Genomic DNA, 19464 nt, shown 5'->3' on the forward strand with positions numbered 1-19464 from the left:
TATATTCATTCATTCACTCACATGTGCCCATGACCACGGCCGTCAAATAAAATGGAGAGGTCATTTTTATGCACTTTCACTTGAACCTTTTACTAGAAGCCATTGACTTTTATGTACTGGTTAGAGATGCTATTGGGACTATTTTAAGGTGTTGCATATACTCAAGCAAATTACACTCTCAGGTACAGCTTTGTGACAAAGACAGCCTCCATGAATATGGAAACAGCTCAACACGAAAGCTGGGGCAGGCGTGCTATTCACTTCATGTTGGTTTATGTATGCATCTGAGATATTCCTAAAAAGGATCATTACTCAGGTCAGTGGTGTCAGCGATGACCGCATACCAGTAGTCAACCGTAAGCCTTGTGCTCTGGGCTACACTCGATCCTCTGGGAGTTGTTTTTATTTTTTTTTTAACTCCAACTTAGCATTCTCTTGCCTTGACCTGTCTGATTTTTCTTCCTCAGTGACATTAGCAAGTTCTTCTTTCCCTGCATACTCATATATATTAGTTTTTTGTGTAGATTTCCATATATAATCTTTTCTCTTCCTTTCTAGAGCTCTTGCTCTCTGAAAACAACCTGCCTGTTGAGTTGTGTCCCACTCTTTCTCTTGTTAAGCAAGTTTTTTGTGTTAGCCCTCTGTGTGGTGGGTCTTTTTCGTTCTAGTTCGACAGCTCTGAATTTACTGTCCCTTATTATATATATTAAAAGTCAGCAGTCACCACTGCAGTCATATTTGCATCCTTTCCCCGGTAGATTCTTACTCCCATCTCTTCTCATTTCCTTTGCACATTTTCCCAAATATTTTAGCTCATTACTTTAGATGCATGTCTTAGCTACTAAATCTTGTTAGAGACCCTTAGTCATTTGGGTCATTTTCCACTCTTGTGTCTTCAGGGCAGCTGGTTGAGTTCTGGATCCCAGTCCATTTTGTCCACCGTGCAGACTTTTCCAGGGTCCAGTTCATTTTCCCCGTGCCCCACAACTCTTCAAAGCTTTCCTTCAATCCAACTAAAATTTACTTGTCTAGATTGAAATTCATTTTAAGCCACTATTATATGGTGATTAATATTTATTAATTTCCAGATCTGATCTTCCTTACATCATAAAAAAATGGATTAGATTAGAAGCCACTTGTAAACTTTGTATTCTCAAAAGGACTTTTGTAACGTTTATATTTCACAAAAGAAATCATTTGAGTAAGATGATTCATTAATAGTATCATGGCCATTAATTACAACAGTAACAATAAGTCTCACAATGAGAGACGTTACTGGTTCCCGCTCGAACAAATCGATGAGCAACAGGATGACAGTGACAGTGACAGTGATTTTGTTACTTGTAGTAAGTAAAGTTTTAATCTAGAATAAAATATTTACCCATTAAAAGATTTTTCATATTTTGATCAAATGCTGACTTGTTGTAGTTTATATATAAGGAGAATATCCTTATTTTAAAAAGGAATCCTACACATTGATTAGTGTAAGCTTCTGTTGCTTATGGCCCAGAATATTCCCACCTTTTAAAATCTCTTAGAGATGTCACAGAATTATTTTCTGTTGTGCTATAGTTCTTTTTTCTTGATAATAATTTTAAGAGTCCTTTATGTGCAAATTGCATTCATTTAAATGAAATTTAGAGCATAAAAATACATAGTCTCATTAAACAGAAGCACTCAAATAAATATTATTAATGATATAACTGCTAGAGAAACAAACAAACGTAAATTGGAAAGGCTAATCAGCCGTCATGGTGCTTTGTAATGGAAGAAAATTAACTTGTGCTAGTTATGTCCTTGAGTTTGCTATCAGGTAACTTTGGTTCTACCTTTATTCGTACAGCTGAGTTTGAAACATCACAAAGGATAAAATGCATCATAGTTCTTTAGTTCTATAGAATGAAGCCTATTCAGGTTTAATCCCTGGCATTCCATCTGGTCCACTGAGCACTTCCAGGACTGATCCCTGAATACAGAGCCAGGAATAAGCCCTCCCTGGGCACCAGGTATGGCCTAAAAACTAAACAAAATAGAAATAAATAAAGAGGTTGAGCCTTATTTTATGCTAAAAGACAGAACAAAGATAAGTGATTGTTTTATCATCAATGGTAACACCATAAGAGAAATTTCACTACAAGAATCATTCTCAAATACTTCTTAAATAATGAGACAAGAACTAGACAGTTCAGATTAAATAGTGTGACAAAATTTATACTTACCGAAGATAATGTTTTGGTTTTATGTTATACTCTTATATGTATAGATTAAATTAAGAATTTTAATGCTCTCAGTGTTGAAAGTTGAATTCTATTTGTGAAGTGCATTTTTGAAGTGTTTTTCTGAATTCCTGATTTTTCTTAAATTTGATGCTCTACATATGAAAGAATATATGTTTGAATCCAAATAACCATTTACCCTAATAATCTAATGCGTGGGTTCCCTGCCTACATTCCGCAGACACCAGGGCAACCATAATTGTAACAAGAAGTGCTCAGATTCATATGCCCAGGACATGCAGTCTGTTCAGTAAATAAACAGCACAGCCCTTGCAATACCAATATTTGATAATTTCTATTCTTCTGCTTCTTACCAGTATTCTATACACCTGCAAATTAATATACAAATTAAAAACAGTTCTGAAAAATAATATGTAGAAAAGTTGAACTACTGATAGTGCTACTTCAATCACTGTTAACTGTTACCGATCCAACAGTACCATTATGTTTAGTATTTTTTGTCTGCTTACCAGTGTTCTGTACACATGCTTCCTCAAAAGAAGTTGCGAAAAATGTGATCTAGAAAAGTAGAATTGTCAATGGTTCCATTTCTTTCAGACATATTTATAATTTGTTTAAAATATTGTTTAGAATCATTGATTCACCAGTAGGAATCATTAATAACCAGAATTTAATTCACCTGAATCTGAGCTGACGGTCTTCTAAGTGCTCTTACACATAATGAATAATGTAACCTTTGAGAACCATGGAAGGTAGCACCTGTATTACCCCTACATTACGGGTGAGCTAAATGTCCAACAACAGAGGAATGAATTTTAAAAATGTGGCATATAGGTACAGTGGACTACTAGGCAGCCACTACAAAAAAGAAAGAAAGTCATGCAGTTCATGGCAACTTGGATGTTCTTGGAGGATATCAGGGTGACCAAAAAAGCTGGAGCAGAAGGAAAATGCAGAAAGATCTCACTCATCTGTGTTATAGAAAGAACCAAATCAAGGAAATGGACAATATCGATTGACAATACGGTGCTAGAATACAGGATAGTGCCAGGTTTGGGGATGGAGAAGGACAAACAGGTTGCCTGGAAGTGGCATGGGAAAACACACACACACACACACACACACACACACACACACACACCAATCTCCAGGTGCCACATGACCCATTTTCCTGCCCCTTGCCTCCTCCTTGACTGCATCTGACTGCACTATAGCCACAGGGCCCTCTTTCTGTCTCTGGGGCCCGTCCCATTCATTGTTTTGCACTTGCAATTTTCTTTGCCTAGGCTCTTAATTTGTGACTTCCTGCCCTCCCAGTACCCTACCCCACCAATTTCCAGTCTCTGTCCTTGGCTTCATTGCTCTTTCCCTAACATCATGATTTTTTTTTCAACTTCTGAATTATTTCTCTTCCCCATGAAAGTTAAAAATTCTAGGAAAACAGGGACTCATTCTTGTTCATCTGGGTGGGACGGAGGAGCTTAATTAACAAGTGATTTAAATACGCCAGATTGATGAGATGACTATGTCAGGATGTTTGTATATTTTGGATGTGATCTGTATATTCCTCCAAATTCTCATTCGGCTCTATGGAGCTTAATGAAGGCTTCAGTTGATTCTACATGGACAAAATCATTTTAGCAGCTGGTGGCAACCATAGAAGCATATCAGATGAAGTGATAATACAAGAGGCAGGTTTATTTAAGTCGTATTGAGTGAGTGGGGAAAAAAATGAGACTCTTTTTTCTTACAAAGAATTATGACTTCTGTCTTTTGGATCAATCACTACTGTTGCATAATTGTTAAATGGGAGAGATCTCTTTCAGAGGGTAATTCCTGGGACAACATAGCTCATCACAGAAGCTCATTGAGCTGGCTACTTCCAGCCCTTTTCAATGAGTAAAAATTATTTATGCTTGCATAGATACTTATTGATTCTCTCTAAGCATCCATCATTTGGGGCACAGGCGGTGGGAAGCAGAGAAGGAGGATCATTTAATAAATGCTTTTGCTGATTGGCTGGTGCACCTCCTTCAATGGCCCCCCAAATCATCATGATCCTTTGATTGATCTCTTCAGTCTCTTTCTTGGCTCTTAGAACCATTGTATTTGGGACTTAAAACAGATACAGCACACTTGGGTTTTCTCAGCTACTTGTCTTTACCATAGAAATATGCTCACTCGTTTCTGCTTTATAATATTTTAGCAATGGTATAAAAATCTTAGGGACTACCTCGGTTGATTGTATACTTTATTTTGTGAGCAATGCTTCTTTGATTGCCAGAAATGACCGGCTTGAATCCCTTTTCCCACCTTGTCAATTTAAAAAATAATTTGGGTGGAGAGGGGTAGAAAATAGTATCATTTAAATGCATATTTACAAAGAAATTTTAGTCAGAATCCCCATAGATGTCATTGTAGAGCTGCAGAAAGGAGAAACAATAAACTATTTTAGAAAGAACACATCTTCACATGGAGATGTTTCCCCGCTGCTTGGTCCAGATCAAATAATGATGAGTTACTGTGTTTCGTGCATCATCTTTTTCGAGCTTGATATTCAGTTTGGGTGAAGCTAGATGATGACAGGCCACACCGTTTCTCTTTTGTACTCGTCTTCCTCCTAAAAGGGTATCTTCAAACATATCTTAGCATGATCTCTCTAATGTTGTTTCTTGCTGAGAACTTGAGCCCAAAGACAACACGTGATTTTGCTAACAGCCTTTAGCGTATGGCTGCGTCTCCATGGAATCCAGGCCACCTCACTGGTCCTCTTCTCTTTTTTTGCTGCCCGTTTGGGTCCTGAAAGTTCAGAGTCACATCCTAGGTCAATACTTAAAAATTAGATGCTATAGTATCAATTCTAGGAGGGGAAATTCTGGCACAGCAGATCACCAAATCAGCTTTGCGTGTGGATGACACTCACTGCCTCTGAGGAGAGTTCCACATCTGTCTCCTTTCTTTTCCCACCATCTTGTAGAATATTCTGCCAATATTATTCTCTAAAAGTCATCTGTAACCCTACATCTGTGTGCCCCCTTTCCATTTCTGAGATGCCCACATGTGAGGGGGCTTCCAGTGGAGACTGGCCTTCTGACCGACCCTCACTCTGCCTGTGCTGGGGAGAGAGCGAGCTGAGCTTTGGAGAAGCGTCTCTGGATGTTGTTGAGTTGTTGCGTGTGTGTGTTTCTCTCTCTCCCTCTGTGCAAAGGTAAATGAACCATATGGAAATCGAACCTCTAACCTTGGCCTCGTTAATTTACCTTCCGTAAAATCGCCTTTTGGAAATGTATGTCCTGCTGGAATGAGGTTAGGGGTAGGATTTTGTTCGTTCAATAGATAGTGCCCGCCCTGCTCTTGTGACAGCTGGGAGCAGGCGATGGATGGCACGAGGGTTCTGCCCTCTGGGGCTTAGGCTATTTGCACTGGTGGAAGGTCAGAAGGGGCAGTGGCTAGTGAGCAAGGTCTGCCAGGGCATGGAAGGATCAGGAAAGTGGGTGATGCTGCCCTCTGAGAGAACGTCAGGAGTCCTTGAGGGGCAAAGATCTCTGTAGGTTGGGTGGAGGGGGAGAAGAGGCAGGACGGTCTGCACGTACTGTGCATGTGGCAGACAGAGCTTGGCACATCAGGCTAGCTGAGAGCTGGTCCAGGAGTAAGGTGAGGACCAAGAGGACTTGACTATCCCGTAGGGTTATCCTGGATGGTGACTTGGGGGAGGGACAGTCGAAGATGCCGCTGCTGGGAAGTCAGAGGATCAGCATTTGACCAAGAACACTCGTTGGTCTGCCCCTGGGGGACAAAGTGGACAGTGGAGAGGTGCCGCTAGGGCACAACTCGGGGGAACAGGACACCATGCGGGTTCAGCAGCAGGCGAGGAGAAGCGAAGCGTGTGTGGGACTGGAAGGAGCTGAGTGCAAATGTCCATTGCATTATGAACCATAGAGAATGGACTTGGCAGGTGATTGAGAGATACCCGGCAGGTGGCAGGTGGCAGGTGACTGGCAGGTGGCAGGGTACATCCAGAGCTTAGGTCAAAGACATAAGGAATCGGGCAGAAAAGGTGGAACAGGACATTAAGGTGTTGGAAGGTGCTTACGAGAGAGGTGCAGGAGATGGGGCGGGGTGGAGGTCGTTACTGGTGGGACTAGAGCTAAGGGAAAAGACACTTAATGCAGGACTCCAGAGACAGTCTGCACTAGTGATGGCGACATTGAAGAGCCTGACAGTAGAGGTGACTGTAGGAGCAAGTGCTCGCTCAGCGCCATTTTCTCGAACCCTGGGAGGCAGACAAGCTGAGAAAGGGAACTTCAGAATCTGCTCTTTGTCATCAAGAGTTGTAAGTGAAGAAGAGGGAAAGCTGGTGCATGTTTGCATTAATTTTGTCAAGAAACAAAGCTATAGTTTTCATTTGGAGTTCACAATGCTCTGAATACCAGGCCTTATTGCTCGCTCTCTCTCCTCATCCTTCCCTCTCTCCCTCTCTTCCTCTCTTCCTGCCCCCTCCTTCCTTCCCCCTGTGGTTTGCTAGCCATCTCTGCCATGCTTTCGCTTAGCAAGAACCTCAGCCTTCTTCACAGGTGTTCTCCCCCTGCGTGAGTCTGGTCCCCAGTTACTACCCCTGTTGTCATGATTTATATTGGTACTCAAAGAAGTACCAGGATTTGGTACCCCCCCTCAGTCTCACAGGGCTGGGGATTCCACACAGGTATTTGCACAGGGCACAGTTGAACCACAAGCCTTCCTACAGACTGAGACGAGAGGTTCTGTGGGGGTCAGCAGACATAGAGATGCGGAGGCTCAGCCAATGTCGGGGCACGTTTAGTCCCGAGGCTCTGACTCCCATGCCAACGGACAATCTCAGAGATAAAGGAATAAAGAAATCTGGAGCAGGGGGCCATGGGTGCTGACATCACAGACGCATGGGCAACCTCGAGAACCAAGACACCAGAGATGGAAGTGAGTTTAGAAAAAAGAGGAGGTTCTCGCCACAGAAGCTAAAGGGCAGTTGAGTTTGAGGACCAAATACAGAGGAAAGAAGGAAATGGAGGAGGAGCGGGCAGTAGCGAATGATGGTAAACAGTTGGCCAGGGATTTGGGGGAGTACCACGTGAGGGGGGGAGGTGACAAAAATAAGGCTATTTTGGAGGGTCTTGGGCACTTTGGTCAGGGTAAGGTAACTATGTACATCAAGAACATAAACGTTAGTGCTATTAGAAATGTGTAACCTAGCTATAATTCAGTAAGAAATATTTTAAAAATAAATTTTAGAGGACCCAAGAGCAAGACTCAGAAATACATTCAGTACAAATCCCTTGCGTGGCTTATAGTTGTGAAAAGCATTTTCTTTTGCGATGATGATTTTTCTTTGGTCCCTGTTTTACAAAGTCACGGTATTTTCCTGCAAAGTATAAGCGAGCTGGACAGAATGTAGATTGAGTTTGCCTGGCTAATACACTGAAGAAGTTACTGGGGCTGAAATGGAATGTTTTGAATGCCATCAAGAAGTCAAAGGACACTAATAAAAATCATAAAGAGCACTTTTCTCAGAAGGACAAACAACTTTAGAGAACATTGTTTCAGCCCGTGATTTAAGAACTCATTTTCTAGAAAGTCTGTCATGCTACAGTGCTCCGAGCACAGTCTTGGTTTTGTTCCTGCATCTATTTTAAGTGAGAGTGTGGTTAAAACATTTAAAATCAATGTTTGTTTTTTTTTAATGATCAGGGCAGTAACACCACAGTTTAGCCCATTAAAAACAGACAAAAGCACAAAGCCATCAGCCTTGTCCCATCACTGTTGTCACCTTTTGGCATTTCCTTCGCACTTTTATCCTGCGTGGGACCGCTACATGACATGGTATACATGCAGTCGATCCACCCTGTTTTCTAAGCCCATCTGACTCCTCATTCCCTGAATCCAGTGCATGCTGCTTCCTCATATGGCAATTCAAAAGTCAGGCCAGCTGTCCCCTCTGAGGGTGTGCCTCCGAGAATCCTCGGCCCCCCATTCCCAATCAGGACAGCGGAAGCCACAATGTGCCTCTTTCCCCTTGACCTTAGTCTTAACCATGGCCCTTCACATGCCCTTGAACTTTGAGGACAGGGATGGCCTCCTCCACATCTGTGTCCTCAGTACCATGCACGGAACCAGCAGGGAGCTATTCAGTAAATGCACTGGAGGCCACAAATGACAAGGATCGGCTTCTTTGCTGCATGGTGTACATCTGTCACAGAGTTCCCTAGTGGAAGGCAAACCACTATTAAGAGGACACCAGTAGCCACCACAGTGAGCACTCTCGTGAGACGGGGCCCCTTTAAGAGAATTCCTACAGATTGTTGTTTCTTTGGGGTTACATTTCTTCTTGAACAGTGTGGCCCCAGAGCCTTTCTCTTTCTCCCAAGGAGAGCTACCTGATCATTTACCAGATGTGACTCTGCATCTTCAGCTGAGTAAGCAAACAGAAACACTTTGATTTGACTTGAATTAACTAACATAAGATAACTTGAGAAACAATGCAGAAGCTTACAGAGCTCGGACTGTTGGCAATAGAGATAGCATGGCAATTGTTTTCTAAACCCATTGTTTTATAAAGGAGAAGTAAAAAGAAAAAGGTTGGCATAATTGAGATATATAGTCTGGGTGAAAAACAGAACTAGGAAGTGTTTTAATAGCTCTTTGATGCCCAAAATATGTCCAGGATGACTTGGCTCAGGATTCTTTTTCCTGCCCATCTGGCATACAAGTAATAGTTGGGGTGATGAGGGCGGGGGGGGTATATTTTTCCAAAACTCGGATTAGGAAGAATACAAAAAAGTTTCTGTGTGATTATTATTTCTCCAGACTAAGAAGGGACTTTGCTACCCAGAATTCCCCAGGGTATTACTCCCCGGATGGGGTTTGCCTTCATGTGCTCCGCCAGAGGGGCTGATGTGTCCTGAATTGATTTTCATTTCTGGAACCGTGATTGATGACATTTTGTGCTAATAAGCTTTACAGCATATGCCATGTGTCATTGCAGCGTAGTTACGTGAATCTTGATTTCTTTCCCCAGCTCTACTTTACGAAGTGTTTCTACTGGATCCTCAAGACCTTCCAAAATATGTTTGGTGTGTGGGGATGAGGCTTCAGGATGTCATTATGGGGTGGTAACCTGTGGCAGCTGCAAAGTGTTCTTCAAAAGAGCAGTGGAAGGTAAATGTTTATGTGGGTGTTCCTTTTGCACATTTTTTCCTAGGGTGTGATTTCGCTTGCACAGCTAACTCTATAGCATTACTGGGAAATTCTTTACAACAATCCTTTGATGTAATCTGTCAGTGAGAGTCATGTTGCATTATCTACAGACTTGCTGGGAATTTTCCACTGAGCACTGTTTAGTGGGCAAGATTTGAAATGATGCACTGAGATCAGTCAAGAGGAATATGATTTTTGTTGTTGTTGTTGTGTGTTTTGTTTTGTTTTCCCTCCCTTCAAGGAGACTCATACAAATAATTTTGCCATTTATAAATGTAATCTAAATGATCTGGAAAAGCATTTCTAAGCCCACTGAGCAGAATACACTGTCACTGCCCTTTCTCCTTCTGGTACTGGTGGCAAATTAAAACTTTGATATCAGGACTAACGCCGCAATGTAAGTTGTGTTCTGTACAATTATGTCTTTGAGTGGACAAATTGAATTTCAATGTCTAGTTTGAGTCCTGCTCTTCCTGAAGTGAAACGAAAAATTCAAGAAAACAACCAATAAAATTTTCCTGTCTAGCTTGGCTTCTGTCCAAGTAATTGAACTTCATAAAGAAAAAATTGTCTTTCATTTTTGTTGTCTTTACCCTACTTACAGGCAATTAATGAACAACAGACTTAGAGCAGATGGTTTGATCAATGTTGGCTACCATCACGGGTCAAAGTGTAGCTCCTTCTGCTATTGGTAAAATGATTATTGTGTAATGGACACTAATTTTCATAAAATAAGCCCAAAGATAAGATGCGTCTATTTTTATTTCTGAGGGAAAGTTTCTAAAAGATGAATGGTACTTCAGATACTTAGGTATAAATTTGTCAAATGTTTTATTTTTCCTTTGTTGGAGGCTGCAAGATAGTGTACCTTATTATGGAATATAAAAACTGATCGAAGGACTCACTATAATTTGCTTCTGCTATGGAGACTTGGCATTATTTAATTTTTCTTTAGCTTTGCATCATTCATACTATCACTGACTCACTAATGCCCCAATCTAGCTTTGAATGGATGATTGGTTTTCAGAATTGCTTACTGAGAATATAGGCTCCTGGTTACCGATGACAAAGAAATTTAACACGCGCTAATTTGAGCACCAGTGGAAACTCACTGGCACGTATACCTGCAATGTCCTTGCCTGGGGCTGGCTTCAGGCAAGTCATGGCCCTTAGCCGGGTCATCAGAAATCAACTCTGTTCTTCCCATCATTTTGGTCTAACTAGCGGCCCCTCCTGCATGCTCGCCTCATGAGGATGAGATGGCTTCCAGGCTTCCGGGGAAAAGAGATGTTCTGTTTCCAACAGTTCTTCTAAAATGGCCCAGTGGAGTCTCCATCGGCTAGACTTGACACACAAGCAGCCTCCAAGTATCACCGTGGCTGGAGGATGTGGTGGCTGATCCTCCTCCCGGATGGAGTGGGTCCGACGGTAGCATTAGAGCAGCGTGAGCAGGGGCTTTTCCCTCTGGCAAAAGTGGGCTCTGATTTCCAGAGAAAATACTTAATATTTTTTAAAATGTTATTGAATCACCATAAGATAGTTGTAAGCTTTCATGTTTGGGTTACAATCACGCAATGATCAAATACCCATCCCTCCACCAGTGCACATTCCCCACCACCAATATCCCCGGTATCCTCCCACCTTTCCCAAAAGTAGACAGAGAGTATGGGTACTTAATTTTTAAGCTCCTGTTGCTTTTCCTTAACTTTTCAGCGGGCTCAGTGGGAGATCAGTTGGTACCTTCGTAAGACCCCAGTGGCCCCTTCTGATGGAGGACCCTCCTCGTCCTTTCACTAATGAGTGGGCCTTCACAGAGAGGGGTTCTGAAGACAATTCTTGGAAATAGAGAAGAGACTCTGGGGTGGAAACCTTTTGACTTTGGTTTCTTGACTGAAGCCCAAACATTAGCTTCTTGAAGTATGTGCCCTCCTCTGCTTCTGAAGCAAAATGTTTGTTATTGTTTTGTTTTGTGGGGGCCTGGGGGTGGGGGTAGGGGCCTTTGGTTTTCTTTTTTGTTTGTGAAGTATTCTGGAAATATCTGAGGAAGGGGTCATTTTTGGGACTGAAGAATAAGTAAAAGCCTAAATGTCTATCTTTTTTTGTTATTATTGCACAACTCATCCATCTAAGGGAGGTTAGATGGGTCACTTGTCAAGACTTTTATTAACATAGCTTGCTCCGTGTTCTTTGAAGTTAGGTCTTGCGTTCTCCCCTGCATGAAACAAGGCTCTCAGTTTAAAATATAAAATTTCTAACGCAAAGACCTATGTGGTTTTGGTCGTATCATCCTCTGTTATTTGTGTGCATGAGCATCCAAGTTGAAGAGAGGAAAGGGAAATCTCTGTACCAGAACTTTGGGATTTGATGAGAAATCATTATGAGAACTCTTTATAGAGTTTGAAGGAAGGACCCACTTACCAACTGCTGATATTCTCGTGTTGTTTTTATTCCCCTTCTGACATGAAGGTAGTTGCTGTTACAGCCAGTGAGCTCAGAGTCAGAATCATTAGGCCAAGGTTAGACTATATAAAAGCCTGGCTCCAAGCCTAAGCCCAACCTAATATATCATAAGTCCCCAAACACGTCTTTTCATTCCATCTCCCACATTGTTTCTAAAGTCCCTGGATATTGTCCTCTTTTTTTCTGTTTCATGCCAAATTAGCAACCATGAAGGAAGTGGAGTGTGTTGTAAAGACAGTTAGATACCATGTGTGCTCTCTGTGTGCACATGCATGTATATTGGCTATGTGTGTGTGTGTGTGTGTGTGTGTTGTAAGTACTTAGTAGAGAGTTCTCTCTTGACTTAGCTTGCTTTCTGGTTTCCCTTGGTGACTTCAGGCTACTTCATCGACCTCAGAAGGAGAGAATTCTGAGCAGCAGTGGGTAGGGGAAGCTGAGAGGCATCAGGAAAAGCTGAAGAGAACCCAAAGCAGTCAGGACAAGACTGGGAAGGATGTTGGAGAACAAGTCCCAGGCCGAGGCCTTATGCCTGCCAGTGTATCCCTCTGGAGCTGTGTCACAGCAGAGGCATGACTGTGACAATATTTTGTACATCATTCTTATGACCCATGTAAAGCATATGATCTATATATGACCATTCTTGTGTTCTACATGAATTATGTCCTGTATATTCTTTCCCATAGAGTGTGTCTGTGCGTTGCCTCTTAAGCGTTTAATATAAAAATGCTCAAAAATTGGGGCTGGAGCTATAGTACAGTGGGTAGGGCATTTGCCTTGCACAAAGCCAACCTGGGTTCGATTTCCAGAATCCCATATGTACCCATGAGCACCGCTAGGAGTAGTTCCTGAGTGCAGAGCCAGGAGTAACCCCTGTGTATCACCAGGTGTGACCCAAAACAAAACGAAAAAAAAAATGCTCAGAAATCTCATTTAGCACATTTAGTTTACGACACCAGTGAAGGGCCACATTTCTGTCCCTTACAGGTGCAAGTTTATTATGTTTAGGATTTGAGTTGTGTAGTTGTGCAGATTGTCAGAATTTTTCTGTCTTGCAATGAAAAAGAATGAGTTTGTGCATAGAGGCAGATGTTACCCACAGATATCATGCATGTTAAGAAGTTCTTCTCCTCTCCTAGAAACTGGACTAGCCCTAGGCTCAGAAGACTGGTTATAAATTTTGGGCAAGTTATTGAACTTAGCTAGTACTCAGTCTGTTTGCATAGAAATGGAGAGACATATATTGCCATGAAACCCTGTTGATTTATATTGCCCTGCCTTACTATTACCATCAAAATATTACATCGCTATTAGCATCTAAGAATAAGCATGGTGATTTGCTGAGAGTGTCTGGGCACAGAGTCACAAATGACAGGATAATTTTCAGGTCTTCATTTGACCTTTGTTTTCCCTGCGATGATTTCCTGTGTGTGTAGAGCTTCTCTTTTGAGTTCTGCAAGATCCTTGAACACAGCAGACTCAAGTTCCCAATGGGTATGTGCGGGGTGAGAGGAGTTGTAAGACTGGAAGGTCAGTCTGCTGGGGTTCTCTGCAGAGCGTTTTTGACCTTTTCTTTGGCTCTCTGGTTCATTGAGGTGAGATCCCCCATAAGTAGCCGACTGGGGAGCAGACTGGGAGAGCCCCACTGCCTAGCACACCCTCTCTTAGACTTGTGGAGCAGGCAGATGGGAGGGAAAGTATTCTGTCTCTCAATCCAGGCAGGAAGGACATATCCAGTAGCTATCAAATAAATGATTGAGTGAACACATGATTGCCACTTGGTGGCACAGGAGCCCTTGGGGTTCAACAGATTCCTCCCAAATCAGAAAATGACCAGGGTAGCTACTCCAAGAAGCTACATGGGCCTTTGGATGTCTCCAATCTGTGACTTTGAATTAGCGTCTGAATTTCTACTGTCTCCAGCTGTTTCCCGGTGTCACTTGCCCTTAACTTCATCTCATTTGTATTTTATCCTGGACGAGAGCCACTGTGAGCAGATCCACGCTACTTCATAACCCAGTTTCCTTTTTAGCCGCTCTGCATACACACGAACCCCAAAGGACACAGTGACCACAAATCAGTGAAGAGTTATGAGGCTGTGAAAGCAGAAAGCTCATGATTATGTAAAGTCAACGGGGTTTGTGTTTTGTAAGCAAAAGCATTAGACTGCAGAGTCCTCATGGTGGCAGGTCAGCCAGACCTGACCATGTGAGTGTCCACGCTCAGGACATTTGGCTTTAAAGAAGAGATGTAGACATCAGCTTCCTGAACAGAGACTTTTCTAACTGGTATGGGAGATGGAGGTCAGGGGTCCCTGAATTGGTAGTATTTTAAGATGCTGGTGAAACCTACGGATATTCTCCTTGTTGTTTCTTTGCTGGTCAGTCACAGCTTTCTCCAAGTCCAGCATCCTAACTTACAGATTGATTAGCCCATTAGAGAAGGGGTGATTTTTAAGGAAATGATTACTAGTTTATTGTGTTTGCTTTTATAAGTCAACTGAGAAAATTTTCTGTGTGTGTGTCATATACCATGAAATCCCTATCTTAAGTGTGCCCATTCACATACCATGGGGGCAAAAGTGTGAAAAATCAGAAGGGGGTTGTGTGTAAGAGAAAGACAGAGATGGATGGGGATTGCCGGGGATGGGCATCATGACTGACCCTCAGGATTTGGTGGATACAACCTAAGTCAGGATGGTAATGCTTAATGATTGAAATACAGCTCTCTCCTTACAGCTGGAACTATAAAATTAAGGGAGTGATCATGCCAGCTGATAATTATGTGTCTTGGCTGATATATGACATGGCCTTCCCTGAGAGCTTCATACAGGTGCTCCCAGAGATCAACCACACAAGTACTGAGATAAGAAACCAAGGACCCAGGGCCGGAGTGATAGCATACATTGGGAGGGATGCTTACCTCGCAGGTGGCAATCCAGGTTTGATCCCCAACATCCCACAAACAAAAATCTGAGCCCTGCCAGGAGCGAACCCTAATCCTAGAGCCAGGCATAAGCCCTGAGCACTGCCAAGTGTGGTCAAAAAACAAACCATCAAAAAGATCCAAGGCTCCTTTTTCTGGCTGACAGTTTTCTCAGTAAATTTTTGAAAGATTGAAGCTATTATTTTTCTTCACCAGAAATTGGAAACTCAATACCTCAATTCTTCCTGATTGATTACTGGAAGAGCTTAAAGCAGTACCACCCAACTATAAATGAGGAGAACCTATCCATAATTATTCTGAACACTCACCTTCTTCCTTCCATGAACCTCAGACTTCTAAGCTAATTGCAGATGTTCCCCCCAGATTTTAGATCACACCTGACAGCTGGTTACTATGGGAACACACAGAGCCATGACACGTAGGCCCACCTGGAAGGTCAGAGGCGGCTTCTTAAAGAACTGACCTCCTGAGCTGAATCCTGGAAGATTTAGAATTGACTGCATTAAGGGGGATGGAGCGAGTCTATCAATGCAGGGCAAAAGAGATCATTTTGTGCTGCTGTTGCAGAAATTCAGCATATGAGGTGAGGGGTGAGGGTCTCTGTGCACACCTGTCCCCAGCCCAGTCTCCCAAGAAGGACCCAAAACTATCCTTGGACCAAACAGCTGCTCTGAGTGTTTCCAACCTGCTGCAGCTTCGCATTTAGTATGTGGCTGCAGGGAGGGGGCAGGGAAGGCACCTCATTAAATCATTTAGGTAGGATCTGCTCAGGGGTTGACCTGTCCCCGCAGGAACAAAGATCAGAGGGGACAAAGTTAACAAGATTCCTGGAAAGTAACATGAGCGGTCAAGAAGTAGAGACCAAAGTTATTTCATCAGGCTCTGCTGCTCATAGGCCTTCACCTGTGAGCACTGGAAGGAGGGATGGCTCCTTCCTCCAGCATCTGCCTATTCATTGCCTTCTACAAGCCAGGTACCTTTCTTAGATGAAGATCCAGTGAAAACAAAAGACAAAGATCTTCACTCTCGTGGGCCTTAAATTCTAGGTTGGAGAGAGTACATGATAGAACATCAATGACTTACTTAGGTCCATGTACAATGTCAAATAGTCCTCTCGGGGGCGTAGGGAGGCAGGGAACAATGCCAGGATAAGACAGCTGCATTGTGCTTCAGGTGAATGACTCTCAAATGTCGACAGCACTTCCCAAGCTTACCACGAGTACATCAGATTCTGAAGTTTGGGAGCAAGGCAAAATGGAAGCTTAATGGTTTGGCAGTCCTCCTTCATCAAAGAAGATAAATAAGACCCAAGAGTAGTACAGTGGGGCAGTGTTTTTGCCTTTCATGCATCCAAGCAGGGTTCCATCCCTGGCACTACATATTTTTCCTCGAGCCCTGCCAGGAGTGATCCCTGAGTACAAAGCCAGGAGCAAGTCCTGAATACTCCTTGCCTCCAAAACATAAACCAACAAATCTAAATCCCATGAACAGGATATTTAGAAACACAAAGAATAGGCTAAGGTTAAATACTAGAGAACATAAAATGTCTTATGTGTGTTGCAGTGCATTGCACTTGTACATTGAAAATGTGAGTAGTCTATGGATTTCCCTGTGTTATAAATGTGTGATAGACACATGTGTTCAACTGTCAAACATTTTTATGTGCTTTCCTAGAAGAAATCTTCCTTGGTTTCTGACTGTCCAAAATTTAGTTGAACTTCAGAGATTACAGCAATTCTAGAGGAGTTCATCCTTATTGGATTCTTTATTCATTCTTAAGCTTTGATGTTAAGGATCTTTGATTTCCTAAACATTGTAGAGAAAATGGCCAACATGTCAAAGATGTTGGTGGACACAACCCAAGTCAGGATTGTATTGCTTAATGATTGAAATACAGCTCTCCTTACAGCTGGAACTATAAAATTAAGGGAGTGATCACGGTCACAACCCATTTATGAACATTTGGTTCTGTAACTCTTTAAATCAATATATGGGGCTTACCCTTACACCTGTCACCCTGACATTTATTTTCGATTATATAAAAATCACACTTAAGTTATATTTTAGAATGACTACAGACTACAGAGAAGTGAGGGCTGAAGGTAAGTGAATGTTAGTTATCCAGAGAGAACTGCTTGAGCCTTCAAGCCTTTTGGATTAGACATAGTTCATAAGGCAGATTGGATGAGTCTAAATTCAGAGTGGACTCAATTTCAGAGCCATTCTTCATATAGGTCTGCTTGTTTTCAGCCCATGTGCTTCCAAATAATGTCCATGGTAGCTCAAAGATTTCTGAAGTTTCAATGAAATTTCATGTGAGATAAAAGAGAGGAGAAGGGGAAGGTGAGAGCAAGAAAGAGGAAAACAGAGTCCAGAGAGGAGCTGTGTGGTGGAGAATTTAACCTTAGGACTTATGGAAAGTCGTTCCTGGCCATTTTCCTAATAACCAACAGGAAGACAATAAGACAACCTCCATCTACCATGTTCTTGAAATCTAATGTAGGGCTGAGAGAGAGTACAGCAGGTAGGGCGCTTCCCTTGCACCTGAGCAGCTCAGGTTCCACCCCTGACACCCCATATGGCCCCCTGTGTACTTCCGGGGTAATCCCTGAGCACAGAGCCAAGAGTAAGCCCTGAGCACACTTGGGTATGCACTGCCCCCCCACCCCCCCCCCGAAAATCTAGTTTAGGGTATTGCTTGTTTATATGAAAATCTTTATTAGCTACTTGGGCAGGAAGGTTTCCTGTTCTTCCCATGGGATTTGTAATCTCTGATTTACAAAGCATCTCTCAGGGGATAGTTTAGTGTAGCTGAAGGAACAGGACTGATACTATACTATCCGGTTAACCCCCTGCTCTGGTGTTAATAAATAACTGCCATTTACTGAGCACTTACTAGATTCCAGCCATGGTGCCAAGATATCTGGTTTTTCTTTGTGAGTTTTGAAAGGCAATTACCGTTAAATTTGAACCCTCTTAGCACTTGTTGTGACAAGGAAAACATTGACTATTTTTCAACAAGGCTTCATGGGATAAGATTCCTCAGCTCGTCAGTGGAAAGAATAGTAAACATCGAGGACTTCCCTCCGCAAGAATCAGGCTAGGAACTTGAGTGGATGTTCTCGCCATCCGTCATCGTCCTGTGAAAGAGGTACAGTGAGGATCTAGTCTCAGGATAGCGATGACTCATCTGAGACCTGTCAGAGGTGACTCATTAGCCCAAGGTCACCGGCACTGAAGGAAGTGGCAGAACTGGAACTTGAACTGAGGGAGTCCAGGTACGCTGCCTCTGCGTACTTAACACATAAGCTATACTGCCTCTCGCAGAGTCATATCAGAGCCCAACTATTTTTACCCGTCCAAAAGTAGGGCAGCACCTCTGGCTTTAGAATGCTTAAGAAGAGCACATTATAATTTAACAGTTACCCTCTGATCCTCTAAATAATTAACTCCTGGCCATTCCAAGTTGAAATTCTCATTTGAATTTCTGTTGCCCTAATGGAGAAAGAGAAATAGGTAGTCTCTATATCTCTATTTCATTTTTTCTTAAGGCATGAAGTCCGTCTCCCTCTCTCTCTTTCTCCCTCTCTCTCTGTATATATATATAAAATATATGTGTATATATATTGCTCATTTCCATCCTGTAGTACCTCTTTAACATCTTGATATTAATCAAGAGTGTTATTTAAAAATTTTATCTCCCTCTGTTTCATTTCCTGTGTGTGATAAAAATTAGATGTCTCCCATCAGCTTCAGGGAGTCATTGAGAATGGCCTTCTCAGTACAAAGCTGAAAACTCTTGAGTTTGTACGTGTGTGTGCATGTGTATGTGTGTGTGCATGTGCATATGTGTATGGGGGGGAGGGCACACCACCCAGCTGTGCTCAATCCTGAATCTGTATTCATGGATCACTCCTGATGGTATTTGGGGGGCCATATGTGGTGCTGGAAATAGAGCTGGGTGGGCTGACCCACCACGCAGTCTCTCGGGCCCTGAAAGCTCCTATTCTTCGGCACGTCCTCTGTGCCTGGGGACTTGGAGGCGAGCTCAGGAGCTGTGGGCCTGCCCCACAGAACTTTCATTCATTCCTGGTGCCAGTTTGCTTCCTGCCACTGGCCTGGTCAGGACTCAACAATAGAAATTGCTGAATTGACTGCATTTGCCTGCAGAAGTAGAGTCAGGAAAGCTGGCAGGGGTGTGGGGCATGGAGGGCTCTACCATGGACAGAGACCAGAGGTGGGTGCTGGAGCAGACCCAGGTCAGCGAGAGCCCAGTCTAGAGCCAACAGTTCCCTGGCTGAGAAGGCGGGACTCGAGATGGGGATGTGGGTCCAGTGAGGGGGGTGAGAAATCTCAGCCCTCCCTTGAAGTACCTCGATCTTTGAATCTTGCCTAAGGTACTTTCCTGGGTTGGTACCAGCGCGCACAGTCTGGCCCCAGAGGCTTTGCCAGGAATTCAGCTGGGAGAGAGCAAGACAACCCTTGCCCTTGGGCCTGGGATCTTGAGTTAGTGTGAGGCCTGAGTGGACGGGGGACGGGTGGAGAAACTGGCCGGACCTGAGGCTGGGTCTTCCTGGGGAGTGAGGGCTTCTGGGTA

The 19464-nt window shown here is 43.0% G+C and overlaps 1 protein-coding gene across 1 annotated transcript in view; it reads left to right on the forward strand.

Annotated features, from left to right (window-relative positions):
- Positions 1–19464, forward strand: part of NR3C2 (nuclear receptor subfamily 3 group C member 2) — a 331105-nt gene that overhangs the window by 156665 nt on the left and 154976 nt on the right. Inside the window, exon 3 of the mRNA XM_004606186.2 lies at positions 9286–9425. Within this exon, the coding sequence (XP_004606243.1) occupies positions 9286–9425 (140 nt within the window). The remainder of the gene's footprint in view (positions 1–9285; positions 9426–19464) is intronic.

The sequence above is a fragment of the Sorex araneus genome, chromosome 7, assembly GCF_027595985.1.
Source record: "Sorex araneus isolate mSorAra2 chromosome 7, mSorAra2.pri, whole genome shotgun sequence".
NCBI lineage: Eukaryota > Metazoa > Chordata > Mammalia > Eulipotyphla > Soricidae > Sorex > Sorex araneus.